This window comes from Falco biarmicus, chromosome 11 (assembly GCF_023638135.1).
Source record: "Falco biarmicus isolate bFalBia1 chromosome 11, bFalBia1.pri, whole genome shotgun sequence".
Lineage (NCBI taxonomy): Eukaryota > Metazoa > Chordata > Aves > Falconiformes > Falconidae > Falco > Falco biarmicus.
The window spans coordinates 9305102-9331703 of record NC_079298.1 but is presented as its reverse complement, the minus strand read 5'-3'; the positions used below and the strand labels follow the sequence as shown (position 1 = coordinate 9331703).

General features: G+C 40.4%; 2 protein-coding genes across 4 annotated transcripts in view; one reads left to right on the top strand and one right to left on the bottom strand.

Annotated features, from left to right (window-relative positions):
• SLC1A7 (solute carrier family 1 member 7) overlaps positions 1–16726 on the bottom strand; it is a 54613-nt gene extending 37887 nt beyond the window's left edge. Inside the window, exons 1-3 of one of the 3 annotated variants that reach the window (XM_056356690.1) lie at positions 16445–16726; positions 15300–15379; positions 817–1032 (exon numbers count right to left, since the gene is read on the bottom strand). In XM_056356690.1, the coding sequence (XP_056212665.1) occupies positions 817–1032; positions 15300–15379; positions 16445–16585 (437 nt within the window). In that variant the 5' untranslated portion in view covers positions 16586–16726. The remainder of the gene's footprint in view (positions 1–816; positions 1033–15299; positions 15380–16444) is intronic. The other 2 variants (XM_056356689.1, XM_056356688.1) reach the window with 2 other exon arrangements.
• Positions 16727–18168: 1442 nt separating this feature from the next.
• CPT2 (carnitine palmitoyltransferase 2) lies at positions 18169–24860 on the top strand. The gene is made up of 5 exons (XM_056356681.1): positions 18169–18326; positions 19150–19230; positions 19346–19452; positions 21661–22965; positions 23882–24860. The coding sequence occupies exons 1-5, from the start codon at positions 18196–18198 to the stop codon at positions 24211–24213; spliced, it is 1956 nt and encodes a 651-aa protein (XP_056212656.1). The 5' UTR covers positions 18169–18195; the 3' UTR covers positions 24214–24860.
• Positions 24861–26602: the final 1742 nt, after the last annotated feature.

Sequence of the window (26602 nt, the reverse complement as noted above, 5' to 3'; positions counted from 1 at the left end):
TTTCAATAAGTCAAATTCCAAAGAGAACTTTGTGGTTCAGATACACACTTGGCCGAAAAGCCCTTGCTCAGTATAGGAACTACCAACCAAAAGCAAAACTTGGTCTTTCTGCATGAGCAAAATAAATCTGAGGCACATATATGTCAGTCAGGAAACCAATCCCACTAGCACTTGAAGTGTTGAGACAAAGAGGGATATTCAGGCAAGGCTGTCAAAATACCATCAAAGCTCTAATGCTGGTACAAAAGAACAACCCTCCCTTCTGCCAAACCAAGTAAAACAAACAAGAAAAATCCACAAAGCACAACAAATAATATGACAAAAATAAGGAATAAAAAAGATCACAACAGTGGCCTTTCTAATTCTGTCCTTTATCTAAGAGTTTCTATGAGCAGTTGTGACAGCACTTTTAAAGAATTATTTCCTGAAAAATGTGGATCTCAGCCCCTATATTTACGGTTTTGCCTATTACAGCTGTCTACCCTTATTTAAATAACATTACATTTTAATACTCTCTTGATCTTAATAATTTGGTGGTGAGGTCCACAGGCTACATGTGATTCTGTGGGGGTAAAAAAACCTTACCCCAGTGTGGTTAGTACTTCTGATACATTTGGTGGCCACTCATTTAAATTTTACTAGAAACAGCCAGTATAAACATCTGATAACTTGAAAATCATCTTCTGAAATTTACTTTTTCTCAATTCAAACAAAATATTTGTCCTTAGGTTCAGAACTTATCCTCAGGCCACAGTTCCTCATGCAGTTATGTACAAAATGTTACCTTCAGAAAGCAGAAAGAATGAATGTACTTACCGGATTAAGTCAAGCAGTGCATCTGCAGAGCTCATGATGGGCTTTCCACCCTCTTCAGTGCTCTCCTTCTGTGCTGCTCCACCGGGATGGATAATGGAGACCATAACTATCCCCACAATCACAGCCACAAATGTTGTCCACAGGTAGTAAGTGACAGTTATGATACCTAATCGACTGGAAGTCTTGGCATCCAGGGCTGCTAGCCCAGACATTAAGCTGTGGAAAGATAACACAACATATATATAATATCTTTTGCATAACATTAATGCAGCTGAAAACCTAATTTTCTAATTATTCATGTCTACTTGCAATCTTAGGATTGCCTCCATATCAGTGTTTTTAAAAGCTTGCCAGTATGTAGCCTCTGTGTCTGAAGGGGTGTTCCCTAACTGTTCCATGCAAGGTCCTGATTACTTGAAGGAACTTGCAAGCTCAGGCTACACACATGGGGACTGAATCTTATTGCCTCAACTTCAAGGGACAGTTTTACATAAGCTACACATGTGATGGCTACACAACTCTCCACCAAGTCCTTTAGCTCCCACTCACCCTCTTTTATAGGCAAATTAGACAGGGCACTAGTTTGGTCCCTGAACTTGCACTAGGCTGCTCTGACATAGACCCTGATGCTGTTTCCAAGTGACCTGAGGCTGAGATTTGAGTTTCCAGTGACACCAGTGTTGCTTGGGGCGTTACATTGAGATTTAGCTTTGAATAATTCCCTGCAAACTCTTCAAAGCACACATCTCAGGAAAACGGCAGGTGAAATAAAATACTGTATTTACTATTTGGTGTGCCCCACTGTCTAGCTTTCTCACCAAAACAGAACTGTTTATCAGGCCTTTCCTCATAAATAGTCATTTACTAAGCTGTACCTCCTTGAATGAGATCTCCTTGACCTCAGTCTGCTGACTGAGGTTGTCTAGAGCCAATGCTAAAGTGCAGCTTAACCTTTATAGTAGATTTAATAAAATCAAATGGGTGGGATTTAGTGCTCAGGTTCCTGCTATCCACTAGATTAATTAAGAAAATGTATTGCTTTTCTGCATTGCCAATCTCTCCTCTAGCATGGGTTTTGTTAGCACTGTAGGAGCAAGGGGAAACATGGGTTGCATTGTGATATGGATCATTTAGAAAATCTCGATAACTCTCACTCTTGTAACCATTGTTCTTCCATCTCTTTTATTATTGTATTTGATAAAAACTCCACCTTTCTGTATGTTTGTAAAGCACTGCGTACAAACACAGGACAACACATTAAAATAATGGTAGCAGCAACGATACTTAGTTCCTTGACGTTTTCCTTGAATGGGACCATATGGAAGGGTAAATATTCTAAAACTTTTTTTATATATAAAACAGTCAAGTTAAATACATTATCTCAAATTAATGTGTTAGTTTTCTGTAAAACAAGCTCTATGTTATTCTTAGATTTCTAGGACTGAACTCTTCTTGCAGGCTGAGATTTCACAGGCCATTGAGCCAGTTCAACAGCTTGTTGATGCCTAAAGGAGATACCTATATTGTACGAGACTTCAGCAATGTTCCACGCTCCACCCTAACCTTCCCAGAAAAAAAAGGGAAAAATTAAAATCAGGTTGATTTTAAACTAGCTGGGTGTTTTCCATGGTAATAATTTTCAGTGTTCTTTATAGATATATTATGCAGGGAAAGACAGCCGTGGTAAGAAGGTCTGACTGTTGACCAGCAGATCTGTAACTTGTAGGTAGGATACATGCAGAGTGATTATTTGGAGAGGGCACTATCAAGGAGACAGAGAGTACACCTCTTGTCCTGGCACTGCCCCGAAGCCACTATCAATGCGGTAGAGCCACACTGTTTCTGTTGTCCTTGATGCTGCGGTGTTGTGTTGTGTTCTACAGAACAACGGAGAGATGAACCCTGCACATAGTGCTTGAACTGTCTTGATTGTTCACCTGAGAAGTACGTCAGAAGTATGTATGGACAAAAATCCCAATTAAGTATGTCCAGTGGTTCATGTGGACTCCAGCCTCAAGATGTTGGGCCATTAGGATCTGGGAGGATGTTGTGCAGCTAGAATCTAATCATACCCTGGCTCTTAGGTGACAAATCCTGAGGGGGCTAATAATGAGATTGCTCTGTCTTGGGGATATTCATTAACAAGATCATCATCTGTAATGAGATTATCCTGTCACCAGATAAAGTCATGCTCAGTTCATGCTGTGATGAGAAAGTCCTCAAAAGTAATTAACTATGGAGGTGCAACAGGGGTAAGTGTGGTGTGACAGAAGCCTGAACAAAGGTCTGGGTTTGGACAAAGCCCTGTGTTTTCCATGGCCTGCAGGGCTCAGTTTTAAGGGACCCGTGGCAGCAATTCTCCAAAGGCTGTGGAGTAACACTGGTCATGTCATTTTAAGCAATTGCTTAGAATCATTTTCAGAAAAAAATGCCTGTAATTAGTATGAGACAGTAATCACTCATTAACTATTTTGTATTTGACTTCATATGTTTGGTGTCAGAGGGAACAGGACAGAAGGCATAAAGATTAAAAGACATTGATTATCACAGTTATTGTATGAGGTAACACAGTTACATCACAGGAGTTCCCCACTGTTGATACCTAGAGCTCTAACATTCACATAATGTAGCCAAAGAATGACAAGAAAAATACTTTTCTTATTTCCTAGGGAATAGGGAAGTCAGGAGGAATAAGCTTCCAGATGGTTTAACTTAAGATCACTGTATCATGTTCAGGTTTTCCCTTTAAACCTAATTTACATCAGACACTCTTGGGTACATAAAAACTTCCCCAACAGTTTCCCAAGCTTCTTCCAGGACTGAACAAAGATGTTCCCATGCCATCCACTACTAGACTCCCATGAAACACAATGGAATGAAAACCAGTGTACCTTTAATTCTTGTCAAGCCTCAGAATCTGGTTAGGCTTAAAATAGCAGGACAGACATTTGATTCATAGATTGAAATCATTCGGCTTACTGTGTACCTAAGTAGCTTCCACATGTATGTTTCATGCATAGCTTCCATAACATGTTTTAATGATTGCCAAATGGACAAAACAGGATTAAGACAATGAAAAACAACCTGCAGTTTTTCTGAATAATTACAGTACATCACACCCCTTTAATCAGTCTGGCAAAAAAAAAAAAAAAAAAAAAAATCCAGAAAAGTGTAATTTCATGCTCAAGGACCATAGTTGTATGGGGAAAAAAAATTATGTCAAGCCTAAGGCTTTCAAAATATGTGTTAATTAGTTTTGGATGAGATATTAAATCTTGCAGTGCAGGATTTAAGTGAAATCTCTGATTACTATGATTTAAGAGGTTTCTTGCACCTTGCTTTGAAATATCTGGTGCTGGATATAATAACAGACACCATAATAAATAAAGAGCCCCATGACCTCTTTATCTCCTGCACTGATTGTTCCAATTTACATGTAAAAATGATCTTCCTGTGGCTTTTCTTTTGCCTAGAATAGTCTGCTTAGAGTACACATGATTGGAAGAATAGCCTCCAAAACTGCTGTATTTGCTGTGTATGCGTGAATATCTGTCCTCTGGTCCTTATGTGTCTATGGCTTTCAAGCCTCTTCAAAGTTGTGTTTTGATAACCTGAAGATCTCTACACAATGCAAACCTGATGCTCCACAATATTTTCAGGTTTACAATCTAAGGTTTGTATTTCTATTTTGAACAAGTAGAAGATATCTGGCTTATTTAGTGGGACTTAGGTCATTCTAAATTTACTCTGCTTTGTTTTCTGGCAAATAAGTTGTTCTGATGCAGCCAAATCTGTCTTGTCTTGTCTTGTCTCTTCTCTGAACTATCTAGCCACATTTTTATTGGAGAAAGAGTCAGAAAGCCAGTAAACTGAATAGCAGCATTTTGATAAAAAGTCAGATATGGCAAATAATTCAAAAAAGTTTATTTACTTGCAGCATTTTAGCGGGACAGGTATTTTAGACAAACATTTCACTAAGACTTCAATTGTTTCATTACTGATTGTTAGTTAAAAAAATCCTAGCTAAATTGTTTTATCTAGAATGGATTCACTAAAGTTTGCTTACTTTTTTTGGACAGTCTCCATGTGATTTATAAAAGGTTACAATAAATTATTTCTTTATGGGGTCCTTGTTGAGGGAGGCAGATAAGAGCGAAGCCAGGATCAGTGGAAGATCTAATGAAACCTAGATTAAACTTTGAAGGAGGAACCAGAAGGGAAGAGGAGGACCTCAGCAAATCCAGGAATTATTATTATGTGACTCATTAGGTTGTTTAAAGTATTAGTAATAGTACAATCCAGTGAAACTATTACACAGTAAGTTTCATGTCTGCTTTCAGAGAAATCTGTGTAAAACCCCCAAAGACTACTATAGCAATTTTGATGTTATAAGGAAGGGAATTCTTTCAATATCTTAGAAATCTAATTAGTCCCATGCAAACAAGTAGCTAAACCCTTATGAGCACCTCTAGGCTTGTTCTGGCTGTCACTGATAAGCATCAGAGTACTTATGAAGTATTTTATTTACAAACTTATTTACAAAATTAGAAATTTCTATCTCCTCTGCAGTTCTCTAGTTTTTTTCTCTTGCTCTCCAATAAAAGCACATTTTTTTACCTGCCTTATGATCAAAACCTATATCCCCAGAAAGGGAGAAAACAAGAAGCTGCTGTTAAGACCTCATTCAGCATGTTTATTTTGTCTTCCTCTCCAGCAGAAGCCATCTGGATGTTGCTTTGAAATAGATGGATTATGGATAAAGTTATCAGAAGGGACTAGTGTGATTAGAAAGACATTAATCCTGTCAAGAAGTAATGGTCAAGTATTAACCACCAACAGTTGCTCCTAGAATCATGTTTGTTTTCATTCATCCCATACCCTCCCTCGCATTCTCATTTTGTAATTGCATGTCACAGAAAAGACCTTCCTAAGCAAGTTCTCCCAGTGAGGCTGGGAAGCTCCTCTAACAGCTACATTAGAGATGATTATATTACAGTTGAGCATCATGAAAGTGAAGTGCTGGCTTCACTAATGCTGCTTGATCATGCAGGCAGGCTGTCGCTTACCTTTTTGTCAAGGTCAGTGCCTTCAAGTTTCAACATGGTAATAATCTCCATTTCCACAGCACAAGCCATTTAATCATCTTAAAATGCTTTACTAATATAACCTACTATCGTTCAGGAAGGCAGTATCTCCATTTTACAGACAAGGAAACAGAGAAATTAAGGCACTTTATTTAAAGACAACCAATTTACAGTGAAGAGAGATATGCCTGAAGTGACCTCTGTACTGCAGTGGATCATCAGACTTTCCCTCATCTGTGCCCAGCTATCTGTGCTTTCATGACAGGCTGCTTCACTTCCATAGAGGTACCTTTTATGCAGGAACTGTTTGCAACAAGAAAATTAAGACTCTTTACAGAGCAAAGAGAAAAGAGATAAGAAACAGAGAAAGAGACAGAGAAGAGGCAAGAAACTTTGGCTCTTTCGGTAGTTTGATGCTTGATTTTGCTGTTAGTGTCTAGTGCAGTTAAAATTATTTCAGCTGTGAGAAAGAGGGATCAGAATGACTTTTTCTTCTACCAGCTACTGAGAAGAAAAAGTAACTCTATCCCAGTTGAAACCAAGACAGTTTCCAGGATATTCTTTTGTTTTCTTCTAACATGACCAAATACCTACAGAGCAAGACCGCTAAGGCTGCATTAGAGAAGCCTGCTGCTCTCATCAGATGCCAGAGTGACAGTAGTACTGGTGGGAGGACCGTAGCCCATCCCTGTCTCTGCTTTACCCTACATGGTCTGACCTTACTTACAGTGGTATATTCTAATTTTGTTTTTTCACCTCCAGCTGTCATATCGCACTGCACAGGAAAAAATGCCTCCTGCCCATACGTGCACAAACAGCTAGTTAGCACATCTGCCGGTCTCTACCTGTACACATATTACAGACAATCACATGGCGTCTTAATTGAAAGCTGGTGTCACCCTACACCTCCAGTCCCATCCACCCATCTCTAAGTGATGCCAGGACCTCTCATGTGGCATGACACCATTTGTCTAAGTACAGAGGAAGGTAAAATCCTGCAATAATCCATGCTCACACCCTGAACTAAGCTGGATCAGGTATGTCTTGTGCACTTGTAGAAGGGCAGCCCATTTGTATAGATGAACACCCTTTCCATGATGTTTGTGTACAGCCCAGACAGGCAATAAAATGACACCTAGGCTCTCTACAAATTTTACTCAGGCTCCAATAGTTTTGCAGACTGCTGGGGTACTAACAGGCTTCCACTGATCTGCACAAAAATAAGGAACTACCGTGATCACTTGTAGTCAGTGGTATAATTCCTGATGTCATGTATTATTAAATGTTTCATAGTATTCCAGTATGATTTTCAAAGGAGACAAGAAGTCTGGAATCCTCCTGAAGATCCAGGGGGCTACTAAGTTTCCTCTCCTTTGAAAATCAAATAATAGCAAACAGCATTTTTAAAGTTTAAATGTCTTCATATAAATGAAATAGCATCTATGCTCAAAAAACCCCAAATACAAAAGTGGTAGCTGTTTTACAAATAGGACTGTTGCAGCAGGTTCTGTACAGTTAGCTTATCAGCCACAAATAGCACTTGAGCACCTCAGTATATAGATATTTCACTAAACACAATGGAAACTCAAAGGTATCAAGCATGATGGAAAATCTGGCTCTTGATCTTCAAACAATGAACAATATGTTAGAAGACCTCGTTGACTGCAATACACTGTTTGCACTGATTGTGTTTAATTTTAAAGCCAGGCTGCTGCAAAAACTGAATTATAAAAAAGAAACCAGATCTATATTTCTAGTACATCATAACATGCAGCTTTTTGAGATTCTGTTTTTAAAATTATGCTTTATAAATAGTACGAGTTTTATTTTTTACCCAAAATGTTGAGATCTCCTTTTCCTTATTACCCAATACTTGTAATGGTTAATGATAAACTGACATAAATCTGGCAAAAATCCTGCCAGGAATTCACATAGCACATTGTATTTTCTTAGTGTACAATAGGAAATCTGTTTTTATGATCTAATGTAAACAAGGCAGGACTTTGTACAGTACACAGTGAGAACTGATCTCCAATGGCTATTCTGCCACTGCTTCCTCCTAAATAGCCCCGTATGCAAGACTACTCTGATACATCCACGAATGCCGGAGGGGATGAACAGCAACCTTTGATCACTGACTGATAAAGGAGATCTGAGACATTGTAGTATAGCTCATGCAGAATTCAGGCTGGCTTGTTGATTTTAGCTGTTCTGATAAAAAAATAAGTATTTCCTAAATTCAAAGGTCATGACGGAAATGAAAACAAATTATCTACTAAATATGGATGTGCAGCTTCCAGCTGTGGAAAAGCCAAGAATCTTAATAATACTTGATCCTCTGTTCTGTCAGTTCTTTCAAGTGTTTTTTGATTAAGAAAAGGGCAAAAGGATTTGAAACACAAATTTGGATTATAAACAAATGTCAGATTTATTCAACTGTTTATAGTTCATACATGTTTGTATCCTAAGGAAACAGAGGGAAGCCAGCCAGCCCCCCAAGCTTCACATGTCATTGCCGTTTCTTTTGTGAGATACTAAGTGTGTTAGAGCTCTTAGAGAAGTGTAGAAAAATTCTGTCAGGTCACAAACTGCTCATACCACATTTGTAACCACTTCAGTGCTTTCCACACCCACTCTGTGACTATAGATTTCTATTGCACATCACTAGACCCCTACGGACACTGCCTAAATAATTTGTACTGAGTTGGTCCAATTTTGTCATTACAACATGCATAACTTGCAACATGTCATTTTTCACTTAAAGTTTGGACCTCTAGGTTGCACAAGCAAAAGAAAACACTCAAAACCAGTATGAGTGAAATTGCTCTCTGACCAGTTCATCTTACCCTTGGTAATCCTTCCCTTTCAGTTTCATCCAAGTACAGTTTTGCTTTTCACTCTGAAAGTAAATATATTTATCCCCGCTAGGCATATCCTTAAAACTCATATCTCTAGACTGACTTTCTCCACAATAAAAACTGTAGATTGCATATCCTAGGAAAGGGCTAACAGCTTGTTTCTCACTGGAGTGAAATGTATTTTTATTATTATTTACATTACAGTGATACACATGACAGGTAGTTCAGAACTGGGACATTATACACACTTTACATTATCATTCAGGTACCCTGCAGATTTTCCCATATTAACCCAGCAGAAGGTTTACCCTTCTCCACCGAGGAAGACCTGTTCCAAGGTGCCAATATTTTTCTACTGGCAAGGTAACACAGGCAAAATATAGAGAAAAATCCAGAGTCTAATAATGTGAAGAAAAAGCCCTGTGTTTCAAAGAGGAATTTAATTCCACATGAAAATACAGTTGCTTTGGAACACTATAAAACATTGCCCTGAGCAGGCTCCTCAGAGAGCCATAGGCAGCATTTTGCAGCTGCTCCTCAGCACCTCACTAGATAATACAGTACATAAATTTGATTGCACTTGATTATGCCCTAGTTTGGCAGCTGCACAAGCATAAGAACAGAGCAACTGGTATTTAGGAAAGAATGACCAGAGGGAATGGTTTAATTCATATGTAGCAGAAAAAACCAAGCCAAAACTGTCCAGAAGCTTATGTTATCTATCCTTTCCCATTCAGTCTTCAGTTAAATTACATGCATTTGTCACAACACAGAAAGTATCTCTCAGTACCAGGAACGGATTAGAAGAACTAGTGTTGCACATATTGTCATTCATGTAAAACCAGTCAAGACTGTCCTCTTGGTTTATATTTAATGGTAAATACAAAAAAAGATAGATTTTGCAGCCTTTTAGAGATCTGTATTTTCCTTCTGAATAGACATTATATTGACCATATCAGGCACTGATTTATAGTCATGGTAGAAAATTTAGATTGCAAACCTCAGTACTGGCCTCTGAGTGTTTCAGTCAGATTTTTCATCCCTAACAAATGGTAAGCTTAAGTAGTAGAACAGACAAATAATCTCCAGTCTGCGGTCTATTACCAGTTTCATCTACAGCTGACAGCAAGTAAAACATGATTTACCCAAGCTAATGGTCTGTCTCACAGCACGTTTTTAACCAGACCCTAAACTCCCAAAGAATATACTGTTGCTGTGAAGTTATTTAGGATAAGTCTGCACAGACAACTGCAGACATGAACTTGTTCTGCCTTTGCGCTGAGCTGCCAAGGCTGGTCCGGAAGCCATATAGCCACATCAGTCCTTGGCATACGAGCTGGGGCGCAAAGCCACGCTAATGCGGCTGTATGGCTTCCGGCATGGATCTGGCACTGGTTTGCCCAGTTTGGCTCGTGGGCTAAGTGAGCTCACATCTGCTTGCACCCAGAGCATCTCCACATTCTCTTGCACAGTTTATACAGTTGTCAACTCTCCAAGTGTAACTAATGAGTCTTGAAAGGCAAAATCTGGTATAGCACAGTACAGCTGAACAATGACAGAATTCCATTAGAACAGAATGAGCAATGGTTTTCATTAGTGGAATGTTAAAATGCCAATGCATTGCCCAAATCAGAGCACTCTGAAAAAAAAGAAAAAGATATGGGGAGAAGGGTACTATAACAGAGTAGTTTCTAATTAAATACTAGGCTTTAACAGCATGAGTAAGAATGACCCACTCAGGAATCTGAGCAGAAGGATAAGGGATTACCAGAACTGATGGCATTACAGACAGGAATCCCCTTAAAGAAAGACAGTTTTATATTTAGCATATCATACTTAATTCAGCAACAAACCCCCAATAGTAACAGATATTTACTACCCCAAAATGAGCCTTCAAATAATATAAAATTTTACTAGCATACGCTTGCTTGTACCAGGCACAACATACTCAGAGGAACAAGTCGTATAATTTTAAAAAACACAGGTCAAATCAGTTATTCGGCTTAGACTACAAAAAGAACAATCTTTCTGTAACACAGCCTACACATGGAAAAGGATCAAATCTCTGCTACTCATTATTTCTTAAATATCTAGAAAATGATCAGTGGTAAATAAATAAAAAATGTAATATTCATCCTAAGCTTAAACAAAATAAACTGTCTTTCTGAAGGGAATACTCACTGGGGTAACAAGCCTGTTACAGCTGAACAGTGCAGTTCTACCCTGACGATTCCTTCCCACAAGCAGTCTCACTGCTTTATTGCTAATCATAGTCTTGGAAAACCAGGCCCTGTATCTATTACCAAATAGAAGCTTAATCATATAAACAAGGAGGGTGTTGAAATAAAGGATGTAATTTTCTATTACATATATAGGTAGATGTGTAAGACAAAGAGAACTCAACTGGTTCAGCTGGTTTAAACCTGTGTAACCCTGGCTTTAGCCTGCTTTTCTGAAGAAGCAAGGCTTATGCAGTCAAACTTTGTGTGTAAAGAGCCCTTACTAACAACATTTTAACCTTTCTCTCAAATTACACAGAGGGGATGGAAGGCTCCCAAAGACAGAATTAAGTTCCTGTGAGGTCTGTGAAACTATATGGCTGAATACAGGAAAGAAATAATCTGTGCGCTTCTAGTATTATCTTGAAAAAGAACCAGGGGCTGCAAGCCCTGCGTCTTCTCCAACCTGCCTTACAGATGTGCAGCACACACACTTGGCCATTAGTCTGTGAAGATGCAGAAGGTCTGGTGTTGCCTGCCCAGAGTTCTGCAGCGTGCTGGGAGCCAGACCACCTCCTTCTTCTTCTTCTTCTTCTCCTCCTCCTCCTCCTCCTCCTCCTTCTCCTCCCCCTCCCCTGTAGGCTCCCTGGCACCTTTGCCTTTTGAAGAGAAAGGGAGAGTTGAATTTCCTTTCTAGGGTAAACAGAACTCGAGAAACTAAAGTGATGCACAGGTATCTCTGCCAATCAGCTTGTCCTGAAAGCACTCCCTGCAGGTGAAGGAGACGTATGTGTGTGTGTAAGTTTATAATTAACCATAGTGAAAGAGAGCAGAGATTTTATTATCTTCTGAGGAGGCAGCACTATTAGAGAAGGCCTGGGACCAACAGCCTCCCGGAGCACTGGAGTGACTGAGGTCCCGCAACGGCTCATGGTTTCTTAGTCTTCTAGACAGAGCCACCTCCTGGCTACAGGGTATAACACAGACTGAGCCTTCACCGGCGCCGGGAAATGCATCACATGGAAGGAAAGATGGTTTAACAAACTTGAGCACCTTGGGCCAGCTGATCAGCAGATGTCTGAAGACCTGGACCCATGTGTTTTTTAAACATATCAGAGGACTCAGGGACGGACGCACTGAGATCCACCTCTGTCACCGCCACGTATGTGCTTGCCTGTTTGAAAACCTGAGATAGGTGTTGAAAGCTTTTGCATGTGAGGGAGAAAATGTATTATTTGCATTGCAGTTGTCAAATGAGGATCAAGGCCTATGTCCCAGAGAGAATCAGGGATCTTCAGATCTCCTGCACTCGATCTTTCAGGCTTGTTGAGGACATCCCATTGTCCAACTGCAGTAAGAGCTCAGGCAGAGCCTAAGCGTGTTAACTGTGAGTTCGGTTTTGGGTCCTGCTCTCTCTTTCCATTCCCAGGTTTAAAAATAGTATCCTATATTTATACATATAATAAACACTGTTCATCTGTTAATTACAGAGTCTAAAATTTGATCTTGTAATGCTCCACTACTGAGTATTCCTAGGGCAGACACAAACTGTCAGACTATTTGTTACAATTTTTTGTTTATGTCGCTAATAGAAGTGGCATCCTTTGCTATGTGGGCTACCTGTTCTCATCACAGAGAAAAGCAAACTCTATACATGAGACACAGTGGATACTAATAGGTATAAGCAGGGATAAACCTCAGGCAGACGGCGGGGACAATAAATACTTATTTTAGAGTCATTGTATGATGCTATGAAGCTTGTTTATGTAACCAGATAACTGAAATAATATAAACCCCCATCCTTAATGAAGGTCCACATCAAAAACAAAAGCTCATGCACTCATGCAGGGCTCAAACTGGCAGGCTAGTGGTTGTGGTTACTTTTTCAAGAATTTTGTATCTTTAGGAAAACAAAAAGTAAGATCATAGGTGATAGGAGACCTCAGAAACAGATACAAGAGCTCTGGGATACAGCAATTCCAGGTGCTGGGACAAAGCTGGGTAAAACAAGGAACTGTACATTGAAGAAACAGTCTCCTGTTGTTTGACTGATTCCTTCTGCCTTCAAGGAACTTTTAAAATAAACACCATTCAGAGATACCTGGCTATATCATCAGTTTCTCATTCTTAATGGATACAATCTGCAAAATTCCTGTTATAACTCTCCAAATAGGAGGTCAAAAGAGGGATAGTAAAATTTTTTAGCCATTTCTGTTTAAGGCTGGATTTAGGCTAGGACCTGTAAGATTTTCCAGTCTATTATCAGTCTTCTGAGCCAAACACTTGCCACATTTTATTTCTGCTACAGCCCTTCAAGATAAAAACTGGACTTGCAGACAGGGTATTTTGCACTGAGTGCTTCTTTTGAACTTCCTTTCTCACCTTTCCTTTTCTTTATAAGTCATTTTTTACTTGTTAGTTCAAGGAAAAACTTGCATTAATTTCAATTAGGAAAGTAAGATTTAGAGCTCTTTTCATGGTGCTGTACCACTGTCTTTTGTAAACAATAATACAGTAATTTTAAAAATAATTCAAATGCCATTGCTGCTGCAGGACAGGCTGAGAATGTTCCAAATCCACAAAGAAATATACTGCAAATTGGTAGAAATACAGAGCACCGGTTTACTCATTTTGTGAAATACATGTGTGGGAAATACTGTGCTTGTTGTAAAACAAACAAAAAAAAAAAAAAAGAAAAAAGAGGACTGTACAATAATATGATTACATCTGGAGTATTTTTTGCTTGCAAGAATCTGACATTTCAGTATGCAATAGCAAGTGATAGTTGGTTTGTTATACAGGAAGACAGACTCATACTGTTGTCCACTGAGAGTTAATCCCTTTGAAGATCTGTAAAGTTTCTTCTCTTTCTTCCTCAGAGTATGGAATCCATAATTTCTAACATTCTAACAGTGTAGCTCAGATTCACTCCTAACACATCTGTAGGTCACCTAGAGCTATCACAGGCCATGTCACAGCAGCTCTTCCCTACTGTGCTGTTACTCCTCCTGACATCTCTAAAAAAGACAAGAGGATCTAAAGAGCTATACATTTTAGGGAAGGGCATGTGACTCTCCTCCAACCCTTTTCTGTCCTTCTTACTACATCACTTTCTCATGTGAGATTGTTTTCTTTGGAAAACTCTCCTTCCACCTCTCAAACGACCTCTACATGTTTTGTCTTGATGTTCTCTAGCTGCATGGCACAGAACCAGGTATGAGTCTATGGTCATACACCCAGTTTCAGGCACAAAGCACCATGACTCAGCTTCATTCTGTGAAAAAACATGAGAAGGTAGATGTAAAGGTAGCCGAATTAAAAATAAAATTAGTGCTGGGTTGTGTTAATTTTCAGACACTCACAGTGATTTGAAGTCTAGAGACTTTTTTTTTTCCCCCTTAAAGTGGAAGATGAGGTTTTGGTGTATGTATTAGGTTCTAGAAGCTGAGGCTCCAAGGAAAGGCACCAAATATTGCAAGAATTTTTTCCTCAGATCTGGTAAGGTAAAGTTAGCTTTGTTACTCTCCATCTCTCCTTCTATCTTCTCTGAGCATTGGGCACATATAGAGCTTTTGGCCATCCAACTGGTGCTTGTTTGTGACTGTAGTCAGTTGGAAGACAGTCAAACTCAGAGGAAAGAAAAAACTATCATAAATTATGGCTACCCACTGCAAAGGCAGCTACCATGCACCATCCAGCAATACCAGGATCTAGATCATTAAATCTGCTATCAATAAAGTGGCACCATTACAGGTTCTGCCTTTAATGTACTAAGAAATCACTTTCACTTCCAGCTGAAGCCAGGCATATACTATCAGTTCACTGGAGACACAGTTTTTTTTAATAGTCATTGTACTACAGCACATCTCTCAAAATACTGCAGAAGACTATAAATTAACTGTACTTTTCCATCTTATTTTTATACTGTATTATTTCAATTGTTTAGGTTTAAGGTAGGCTTTTTGATAAGGTTGGTTTCAATTGTTTAGGTTTAAGGTAGGCTTTTTGATAAGGTTGGTTGTTTATTCCATATATTAACTTCTAGTTAGCTTGAAGGAAAAAGTCCTCCCATTACAAGTGAAAAAGAAAACAGCAATGAAAAAAATTTTTTTTTAAAACAAATAATACCTATATCAGGTATTGTGGAAATGATCCTATCAATTAAAAAACATGTTCATAGCCCCACTATAATTATGAATGTACAGCAGTCAGTAATGCTTCTGGCACTTTGACATTAATTCAGTTAAAACTAAAATAGCGGTGATGACATGTCTCATTTAGGAAAATTCAGAAGTTTTTGGAACAATACTGTCCTCACTTACCTTGAGACAACCAGTGGCAGAATCAACATTTTCAGCATCCTCATCAGTAACTCACCAGGAAACTGGAAATAACTAATTTCCTAGAAATACATGGAGAGATGCTTATTGTTTTGAGGTAAGGACTGTATATGTTGTCATGAGTCCTGCTGTGGATCAGATAACATTGGTAAAATCTGCATATTTGGTAAATAAAAAAATTGGTATATGCAGTGGCAAAGATATTAGGCTTTAAAAGATAATTTAAGAATTAACTAGATTACGTATTGTGTTGTGATCCAACAAACACACTACATCGTTTGTTCCTTTACAAAGGAAGACAAAAATGAAATATGCCATCTCTCAGGACTACTGTTAATAGGTTGCCCTGAATAATTTCTTCATTCTGCATTTTGTGTGTTTTCCTAGATGTTTATGAAGCTACTGATTGCACACAAAAGATGTTCAGATGGCAGTTAGCACTAGCAGAACATAGAATTGTTTTAGTTTAGTCACATTCACTAAGTACCATATTTTTCAATTGCGATTTATATTTTGTGCTCAAACAATGCATTCAGCAGTGCATGTTGCCCTGTCTACTTTGACTACGAAGTGAGTACCTGCAAAGAGCTTAGCTGAAGTATGCTGGGGGAGAAATCCTTAAGTGACTTCAATAACATGGGCTGCTAGTAGTGGGATATCTCAAATTTACTAATACAAAATACCACTGGTGTAATATAAACATCTGTACCTCAGTATATCTGATGATGAAAAATATTCCCGGTGTTTTCTTTAGATATACATGCTCCAAAGTAAAATAAAATCCAATGAATATACTGCACTACCGGTTTTTAACAGGTCAATATTAGATGCTACATTTCATCTAGCTTAAACACCCACTATTATTATCTGTACTTGCAACATTATAATGTGCTTATGCTACGTTAACTAGGCATCTCCGCCTTTGAAAATGTGTTGTTTGAGAATGTGTGAAAAAACCCAAAGAACCTTGTAGATAAACAAACAGATGAAATTAAACACATCTGCCAAACACATATATATGCTTTTTATCTTCAAAAGTCCATTCTGAAGTTCCACAAGTTGCTATGTCTTCTGTTACATAAGTACGGTATTTTCTCTGCAGTGATACACTGCCATGCCACACTCACCTGTTGAGAGAGTCGTCTTGTCCTCAGGAAGAATCCGAGAAGACAGCCGATAGTGACCGACAACACCGACAGAATGAGCAAACCATTTCTTTTACAAACATCCTTGATCCGAGCGAGGATTGCATCCAAAGCCACTGCCATGCTGTCCTCCGTGCTCTTTGGAGAAGAATCAGCATCCCATGGAGAGAGAATTTGCTCACTCCTCTTGTGCGGGTGGACCGATCTAGCTCTGTATAGATCAGATCAAAGCACTTCCAGTTCTGCTTAGCTGACCTGCAAGGTCACCTCTCTGCCAATAGCCACCAAGCAAGCAGCTGGCATTATTGTTCCAAATTAATACCAACAATCCTATTATCAACTACATCATTAAGAACTTGAAAGAAGATTAGGGGGCTCTGGAAAATTAGAACAGAATGCAGTAGTATTTCTAAAACAAGACTGGTTCAAAACAAAGTGACACTCCTGGGAGAAAGACGGTGTTTGAGTGCATTCCCCTGCCTCCCCAGTTCAGGATCTGGACATCCAAACCTAGAAAGGGAATGGCGCAAGTCATGCGTTCAAATGGGGAAAAGTAATGTTAGCGCAGTTTTTCTAAAGGGCAGAGCAGGTGACATTTTGAGCTGGACTATCACAAAAGGGCAAGCTGGGTGAAACTGAACTTCATTAATTAAAGCAGGCTTTGGTTTTTTGTTTTCATGGAGAAAAAAGGCTGAATGAGTAGCATGAGAGACATGTACGAAACAGAAAACAGCTGTATACTGAATCATGCAAGGACACCTTCTGGCATTTGGCATTTATTATCGTGGAATGGAAATGATTTCACTTTTCTTCCAACCACTATGTTGATTAGAGTAGGGCCAATTTACTTTCAGAGGATTATCAGACTAAGCCACAGGGATTGCTTTCCTTTCCTTTGCTGTGTCCGCGTTCAATCCCAACGCTGATTTTTATGCTAGTATGTGCTAAAAATACAGCACCCTCACTGTTGACCATGCCACGCTTTCTTACCAACACATTTCTGTAGTTTCTGGGTTATTCTAAGATGATTCAGTGGTTTTATGGAGAACATTCCATACGGTACAAGAAAATTGTGTCTTTGCAGTATTCTATTTTATATTGTAATGAAGTGTTTGTTGTTATGTGCTCACTTATGAGTCAATAAGTCCTTGAGAGATTAAACCGTTCTCTTGGGAGACAGGATCTGAATGATGTATGGTCAGTAAGATGTATGGACACTGGCAAAAAAAAAGGGGTGTGTGTGTGTGAGAAAAAATACGTGGTGCCTATATGCTGCACAAGAGCACTGTCAGAAGGAGAGGCTCACAAGAGGTTTTATTGACACGGATGGCAAAGGGGACGGGACTGAAGCTGAACTGTCCCACTCCAGCCGTTTTTTAACAGCCAGGTAACTTCGCTGCCCGGGCAGCATGCATGGAACGGCCTTCCCAATGGAACCGACACCAAAACGCCTCCTGAAACCCCGCCGGCCCCGCCGCTGGCTGCTGTGGTGCGGCTGCGACCCCCGGCCCCGCGGCCGTCCCCCTGCACCCCGCCCAGGCCGCGCAGGGCTGGGGAGCCGCCCCGGGCCGCGGGGCTGCCCGCCCCCCGCCCCCTCCTCCACCGGGAGCGACCCAGGTGCCGCCTCCGCCCCGCAGGGGGCCGGGCGCCGCGGTACGTCGCTGCCCCGCCGGCCCCGGGACGGCAGCGAGGGGAGCGGGCGGGCGGCGCCTCGCGGCTGTGACGCGGCCATCATGGCGGCGCGGCAGCTGCTGCTGCGGCGGGCGGCGGCGCGCTGGCGGCGGGGCTACAGCAGCGCGGGCGCTGCCGAGTACCTGCACCGCAGCATCGTGCCCACCATGCACTACCAGAAGAGCCTGCCCAGGTACGGCGGGCCGCAGCCCCGCTCCCCGGCCGCAGCCCTTGGCCTCCGGCAGCGCCCGGCCCGCGGCCTGCTGAGGCGCCGCCGGGCGGGGGCCGGGGCCGGGCCTGGGCTGAGCGGCCTCCGGGCAGCCGGTGTCAGTCCCGCGGCGGCTGCCGAGGGCAGCCGGGGGGCGCGGGGCGGCGGCGGCTGGTGGTCCCGGCGGGCCGGGGATGCCCGCTGTGAGGCGAGGGAGGGAGGAGCCCCCACCCCCGTGTCTGTGGCGGCTCCCGGCGTGTCTCCTCGCCGCTTGCTGTGTGTGCTCTTCCTCAGGTGGAGAGGAGCGGTTTCGTTTTTTAAAGCGTAAATGTGACTGTAAGCAACAACCGAAATAAGTAACCTCCCCGAGTACAGCAGGATTGTTTTACAGTAAGAGCATTTTCCTGTTTAGGCGTAGAGGAGGATGGCAAAGAAACTTTGCAGGAAAGAGTAGATGCTCAGCACAGAGCTGGCTGCCAGGCTGCCTTCTGTGCCGGCTCCTTGCAGGGGATCACGGCACTGTACTTACTCCCTGTAAGGTATTAAGACCGTTCACTGCAAAATGTTGGTAACAAGATGGTCAAATCGGTTTTCTACCTTGTTTCCAAGATCCTTAATGCTGTGACGACCTATGTCCATCTTACTGCCTTACTTTTCTTCCACAAGAAACTTCTGAGCCATTTGGATAACAGCGTGTAAGGAAGGATAGGGAAGAGGGGAGGCAGGGAGAGACTACTGTGTAAGAAACTCAGGCTTCATTAGTACCATTGCTCCTAAAATGCATGTCTCTCTCGTCCCCTTCCTTCAGACTGCCCATTCCCAAACTAGAAGATACAATTAGGAGATACCTGAACGCCCAGAAACCGCTTCTAAATGATGACCAATTCAGGTATGGACAAACAAGATGGGTATGCTGCAGTATCATGTACTGCTTCAAAGGCAAGTGTTGCATATGAAAAGTAGGACTTGGGACAGCATTTTGACGCTTTTATTGATTGCTGTAGGAAAACTGAAGAACTTGCTCATAACTTTGAAAAGGGAATTGGAAGAGAGCTGCATGAGAAACTGGTCGCCCAAGACACTCAGAACAAACATACTAGTTACATCACAGGTATGTTGGCCTACTGGATATAGAAGGAAACTGTAGATCATCATGCTTGATAACAGACTGCTCACAATGCTATAAATACAATAGGCTGAAGCTTAAGTTCTCTACTCCATAAACTTGGAATAACATGCTGTGAATATTGTCTGTGACTATTGGAGCAAATTCTGAGTCTCTGATGGAAAGAATGCCCATCATCTTAACTTGTATATACCAGAATTCTGGATAGATGGATATTGGAAAATGGTATTTTTTCAGGAGTTACTGTACTTAAATATGAGTTTATAGGGTGTTTACCTTTTTTCTTTTTCACTGCTGGCTATGTAGGTTAATAGAGGAGCTTAACTGGTAACTCCCTTAAGGAAACTAAAGCAATCATTTTCAAATAATTCCAAGTTACTTATCAAGAAAACTGAACTCTGGGGGGGGTGTCAGAGAATATGACTAAGCTTTGGGAGGCAGAAGTGGTCAGTGCTCTAGACTTGAAACCTCCCAGAACTACAAACCCCTATTATTTTAAAGAGCAAAAGAAAAGGAGCAACAGAAAGAGGAAGATGATGATAAAGAAAAAGAAAGTAAGAGAGGGAGAGCATGCATATACATTATTTATTTTTATTCTTCCATATTATTGCTTCCACTGACTTCCAAGTACAAGTGTCTGTTTATGAAAGTATTGGATGGATAGCAATAGAGGTGGAAATACTCAAATACCTATTGAAGTAGAAGTTTGCGTGTTGCCCAGCAAATGCACTTTTATCCTTCCAGTCTGTTGAGACTACCTATAAGTGTGTTAGCTACCACAGATTCTCTGTAGAATACCAGATTATTTCACAGAAACTGCTGTTGGGTTTGTTATCTTACTTTATGTTCACTCTGAACAAATGCCAGGGGTTTTAACTGGTGACTTTATGGTGCTTGTCAACGCTAACTACCATGCTGCTTTTTCGTCTGTGAACTGTGAGGTGTTTGTCTTCCTTTTTGTTTAGCTACTATTCTTTTTTAGGCCTCATCAAAGACCTGTTCCACTTGAAATTGGTTTTTGAAAGTGCATATAGTTGCCTCCACCCTGGACTTTCAAGTCCAAAGTTAAAAGGCTGTGTGATGATGACAGATGTGGTTTTAAAACTGTAGATGAATGCTAGTTACTCACCTATGAGGACCTGGTATTAAAATTGTAACTTAGGTCCTTGAGTTACCCATTGCATTTTTTACAGCCCAGCTAGAAAGTTCTACCTGGGACTGATCCAGACTTGGAATAATAATTTTTAATATATAGCTACCTTGAGGTGAGGTTGGTGTGCACTTGTGTCCTTTGTCTGCAACCAGTCAGTGTGTAATACTAGAGCTTGCCAAGTTTGAAGTTGTTGATGATGATGAAATAGACCTTGCTTGAAAATTCCTTCTCCGCTTATGCCTCCTGGATTTTTATTTACTCATAGGCAGGCGTAAAGTTGTGACTACTTTCTAGAGCTGTGATTGATTCCCTTGGTTTTGGCAAGCATGGAACCTTTGGGTCACATTTGTGCTCCGTGGTATGCTGACAGACGTGGGTATCAAATGTAATTCTGTTTTCCAAAGTGTGTTCTGGGCCTGGAAGAATAACTGTGAGGTCCCCTCTAACCTCGTATTTTTGCCAGCTTGAGAGACTGACGGTAATGCATTGCTGTGAAGAGTTTTGCCCTGTGCTGCTAATTTTAGTGGATGGAAGGAGGAAGGAGGTGGAAATGCAAGATGGCAGATGCAGATGGGCGTTTGCTGCCAGGAATGAGGGAAACACTGGACCAGGATTAAAGGTGGTTCTAAAGAGAAGCATGCCATCAGTGACAGAGAGTTGCAGAAGTTAATAGCTTAAGAGTCAATAAAGGTGTGTTCGACTCCAAACGTTAGGTGTGCACCCAAGTACCATGCTGGGGAGCCGCATTGTATGTCACAGCAGTTACGATTTATCACTGAGCCATATAGAAGACATGGAAATGGGCCCTCATTGCTAATGACATTGACACTCTTGATATGGATTACTCCAAATACTGTATTTTTACAATTAGCCAGTGGTACCTTTCTTCATAATTGGAGGTTGGGAGAATCCTTGGGGGAATTACTGCATATGTTTGTCTTGTTTGTATGCAGTTTGATAGGTGTTTATTCATGAACCTCTGGTCTGACTCAGTAAACTGCTTTTATGTTCTGACTTATTTCTCAACTCTCCATTTTCAGGTCCCTGGTTTGACATGTACCTAAAAGCACGTGAGCCTGTTGTTTTTAATTTTAATGCGTTTATGTCTTTTAATCCTGACCCAAAATCTGAATATAACGATCAGCTCATACGAGCTACGAACATGACTGTTTCTGCTCTACGTTTTATGAAGACCTTCAGGGCTGGTTATCTTGAACCAGAGGTTTTTCACCTCAATCCAGAAAAAAGTGACACTCAGATATTTAAACAAATTATCCGATTTGTGCCTTCTTCACTTTCTTGGTTTGGTGCCTACATGGTCAATGCGTACCCTCTAGATATGTCTCAGTACTTCAGGCTTTTTAATTCTACACGGTTGCCTAAGCTCAACAGAGATGAGCTTTACACAGATGAAAAGGCAAAACATTTACTAGTACTGAGAAATGGGAATTTTTATGTATTTGATGTTATTGATAGAGATGGAAATATGCTGAAACCTTCAGAAATACAAGCTCACTTGAAATTCATCCTTAGTGACAGCAGTCCAGCCCCAGCCTTCCCTCTTGGCTACCTCTCCAGTGAAAACCGAGATACATGGGCATTGCTGAGAAAGCATCTAATGGATAATGGCAATGAAGAAGCTCTTCAAAAAGTAGACTCTGCTGTGTTTTGTTTAAGTTTAGATGATTTTCCCATTAAAGACTTTGTGCACTTGTCCCACACGATGTTGCATGGAGATGCTGCTAACCGCTGGTATGACAAATCCTTTAATCTCATCGTAACTAAGGATGGCACTGCAGGAGTTAATTTTGAACATTCCTGGGGAGATGGTGTGGCTGTGCTCAGGTTCCAGAATGAGGTTTTTAAAGATAGCACCAAGGCACCAGCCATCAGCCCCCAGTCACAGCCTGCTTCAGTAGACTCTTCTACAGCAGTGCAGAAACTTGACTTTAAGCTGAATGATGCTGTAAAAGCAGGAATTACCAAAGCCAAACAGAAATTTGATGCCACTGTAGAAGCACTGTCTCTTAATCTGATTCAATTCCATGAAGGGGGCAAGGACCTTCTAAAGCAGAAGAAGGTAAGCCCAGATGCTGTAGCTCAGCTTGCCTTCCAGATGGCTTTCCTTCGACAATACAATCAGACTGTTGCTACCTATGAGTCTTGTAGTACTGCAGCTTTCAGACATGGTCGTACAGAAACTATACGTCCTGCGTCTATCCATACAAAGAAATGTTCAGAAGCTTTTGTCAGGGAACCATCCAAACATAGCACAGAGGAGCTTCAGAAGTTGGTAGTGGAGTGCTCAAAATACCATGGCCGTTTGACAAAAGAAGCTGCTATGGGTAAGTAGGAACATGACAAACACTCTTGCATTTGCACTGAAATGCCTGATAAACTTGCTGTAAGCATTTGCTTCACAACTAAATAGTTTCATTTTGATGGAGGACTAATGTTAATGTAAACTTGACAAAAAACAGTAGCAGAAGGCTGCAGTTTAAAATGCATTCTGCAAGACTTGTTTCTTGATGGAGGAGAATGTCTCTGTGCTTCCTTTTTCACTGTGTGTTGAGAATTTTTTATACTTTAGGTTTTGTCCTTATAACAGCTGGGCAATTTGAAAATTTGATAAATACTTAGTGCACGTTGTACTTCCCAGGGCAACTGAGAACTTTCGCTCTATGTCTGAGGAGTTACTGTCTTATCCCTGCAAAGGCTTTAACAACTTCCAAATCAAACTGATTCTTTGACTGTGCCACTCCTGGTATTTTTCTAAATGCTTTCTTTTGAATTGTCCTTCCCCAAAGCATAACTTGATCAGTAAAATTGACATTTGTAAGTTGAACATTACCCTGTAGAGTCTAAAATATGCCTCCTTTTGTTGATGCAAGATCCCCATCTAGATTCATAAATTTTAGGAAAGCCTTTCTCTGTTTTGAACAACTTGGATAGGTTCAGATAAATAGTTAATGAAAAGTGAAATGTATTATTAAATCGTCTGTTAACATTGCACTTTTGTTTACTATCATGATTCCTGGTTGAGGCTAGCAGTAAACCATCAAGGCCCTCCTTCCCTAGGATGCATGCACTGGATGTACAAAATGTCTGGGTTCTGTACATCAGTTATTGCTAATATGAAAATAAATCCCAGCTTACTACAGACCTCCCCTTTTGTGACTGAAAAAAATGTGATGTCAAAATAAGTGAGGATTTTTTTGCACAAAAATTAGTCCTCTAACACTTGTTGTTTTATTTTGACAGGTCAGGGATTTGACCGACATCTCTTTGGTTTACGCTATTTAGCCTTATCCAAAGGTATTGCACTGCCTGATTTCTATCAAGACCAAGCCTATGCTCGGCTTAATCACAACATCATTTCCACAAGCACATTGATTAGCCCAGCTGTGCAATTAGGAGGGTTTGGCCCAGTGGTCCCTGATGGCTTTGGACTAGGATATCAGGTACATGATGATTGGATAGGTTGTAATGTTTCCTCTTACCCAACTAGGAATGGTAAAGAATTCCTTCAGTGTATACACAAATCACTAGAAGATATCTTTAATGTTTTAAAGGGCAAGAAAATTGGTAGTTAGAGGTAAAAACGTTGGAACACTTTACAGCTGCAATATAAAATGCAGACTCTGTCTAACTGGCATACTAATTGGTGTTCAATGTGGCCAAGACTGCCCAGCTTAATTGGCTTCCTTTATCTTGATTGAACTTGAATACTGTTAGATTCACTATGAAGTCTGTACCTATTTTAAAGAAATCAAGTACAGACCTTGAATGCATATTCCAGGAAGTATATTCACAATGTTGAAATTAAGTAACAGATCCATGTGTTCTTAAAACACGTTATTATAAAATAAAAAGCACTGTTACCGAATTTATGAACTCAGAAATACCTGTGACTGTTCAGACAGACTACAGTACTGTGATACCACTCTTAAACTGTTTGATTTAAAAAAAAAAAAAAAAGCAATAATTTTAAATAGGAAAGAGTGGTTACATTTGCACTCTTGCAGTAAGCTTGCTTACTAACTTGTCACATTTTTCTCTTTAAACTTGAATTGATACCAGAACTGATTGTGCCTCAACTGCTTGAAGTCTTTCCACTGTAACAGCTTTTTGAGAAACTAAAAATAAAGTGGGAGGCTTTCAAGTAACCTGTAATCACCATGTTGTTAAATTGACTGGAGAAGACTGTATTGTAATAAAGCTATCTATTAATAACCACAAAGTTATTTTATTGCTGTATCAAAATTACACAGTATTGGTAGTCCCTTCATCAATAGCTCATTATTTCTTATAAAGGTTGAATACTACTGAAAGCATTCTGCAGCATTGGCTGTCCCCTTCCATACGTGAAGTCTGTCCAATAATGTGCTTTTGTTTTGCTATGTGAACCTGTGTTCTTTTGCCTTAAAAATCACTGAACTTTATCTTTTTGGGTTCTCTCTTTCCAAACTTCCTCTTACTGTGGAAGATTAACCTCAACAGAAGGTTTTTCTTTGTTCTACTAGCTAGAACTTTTGACATTATTTATTGTAGCAGATGCCAGTTTTAGCGCCTGGAGCTGTGTCGTCAATGCGTTGGGACCTGTTGCATAAATTCTGAAGACTAAGGTTTATCAGAACTCTGAAAGATTGCAGAGATTGAGCATAGAAATCAGTAAAACAGTGATGTGGTGAATGTGAGATGAAACTGATGCAGTTCCTCATGTGCTGTTTGCAACTGGGACTCTGCCAGCCACAGAGTGGGTGATAGCAAAAGGGAATGGGGCCTTTGTCAGCCAAGCAGCCAAAGGTATTCAGGAGTTGCTGGGATTACAACACAGATGTCCTTTGCACGAGATCCCTTTTTTGCACAAAATTCATTATGGTACGTGTAACTTGAACTCCTCTGCCTTTTAAGCCCTCCTGACTTCCCGTCTCACTTCTGGGAAGGCGAGTCTTTCCCTGGAGCTGAAGAGCACAGTAGCACTTGCTTCTGAAGCTCTGTGTAAAATGAACATAGGTCACGTCTTTCAGCACAGCCTACTGTGTCCTGGACAACTGAATGTATTAGCAGAACATGAAAATGTAAGCATGTTGGTTGGATGTGACAGATCAGATTCAGAGGCTCAGAAACCTCCTTGGCTGTACTCTTCCTTTGGATATCTCAACTTCCAGGTTCTCCCAGTATTTTATCGCAGTAAGTAGGCAATACCGTATCTTGAAGGGTGAACCACAAGTCCTAGAAAGGGGAGAGGCATGCTTTAAATATGTAAGCCCAAAGGCTTATAAACTTTTCCTAGTCAGGGCTGTTTGCTCTGCAGCTGTAATGTGCTGTTCTAGTTTTCAGCTGAAAAGGATTATTTTCAAACTTACTTTAAAACTTACCATGATTGTTCTTGCTCACTTAAACAAAGAAAGGAAGGTGAACATTTGGGAGGATGAAGGAAATAATGTATCAAGAAACAATAAACAGACCAAAAATCTTTGCATTAAATTCACCACAGAAGATTTTTGGGTTTTTTTGGTTTTTTTTTAAACAGCTGGCAAGATTGTGAGACCACTTGCCAAGAAGTAGAAAGTCTTGTCTTCAACTAGAAATGAGTGAGGTTTAGTTCATGGTATAGTCAGAAAGATAACTTGATTTTCAGAAGACTGTAACAGCTATGTGTAAGCGTCAATAGCAGTCAAGCTTCGTAAGTGTTCTCAGTAAACTCACCTCAGTGTCTTCACTTGAACTGGCAGAAAGCTACTAAAGATGCACTGTTTCCCTTGACAGTTAACACAGTCCCTTTACTAACACTCATAGCCATTTCCTGGTGATAGGAGTGGTGAGTAAAAAGACCCCGTTTGCTCATGTTAGAGAACCAAATGTGGGTACTTCTTAATGATAGGCTATTAAAAACCTGAAAGGTTTTAAGTTAAGTAGTTAAGCTACAGTCCACAACAACCATGAATGTTCCCAAAACAGACACCATTAAGAAAATGG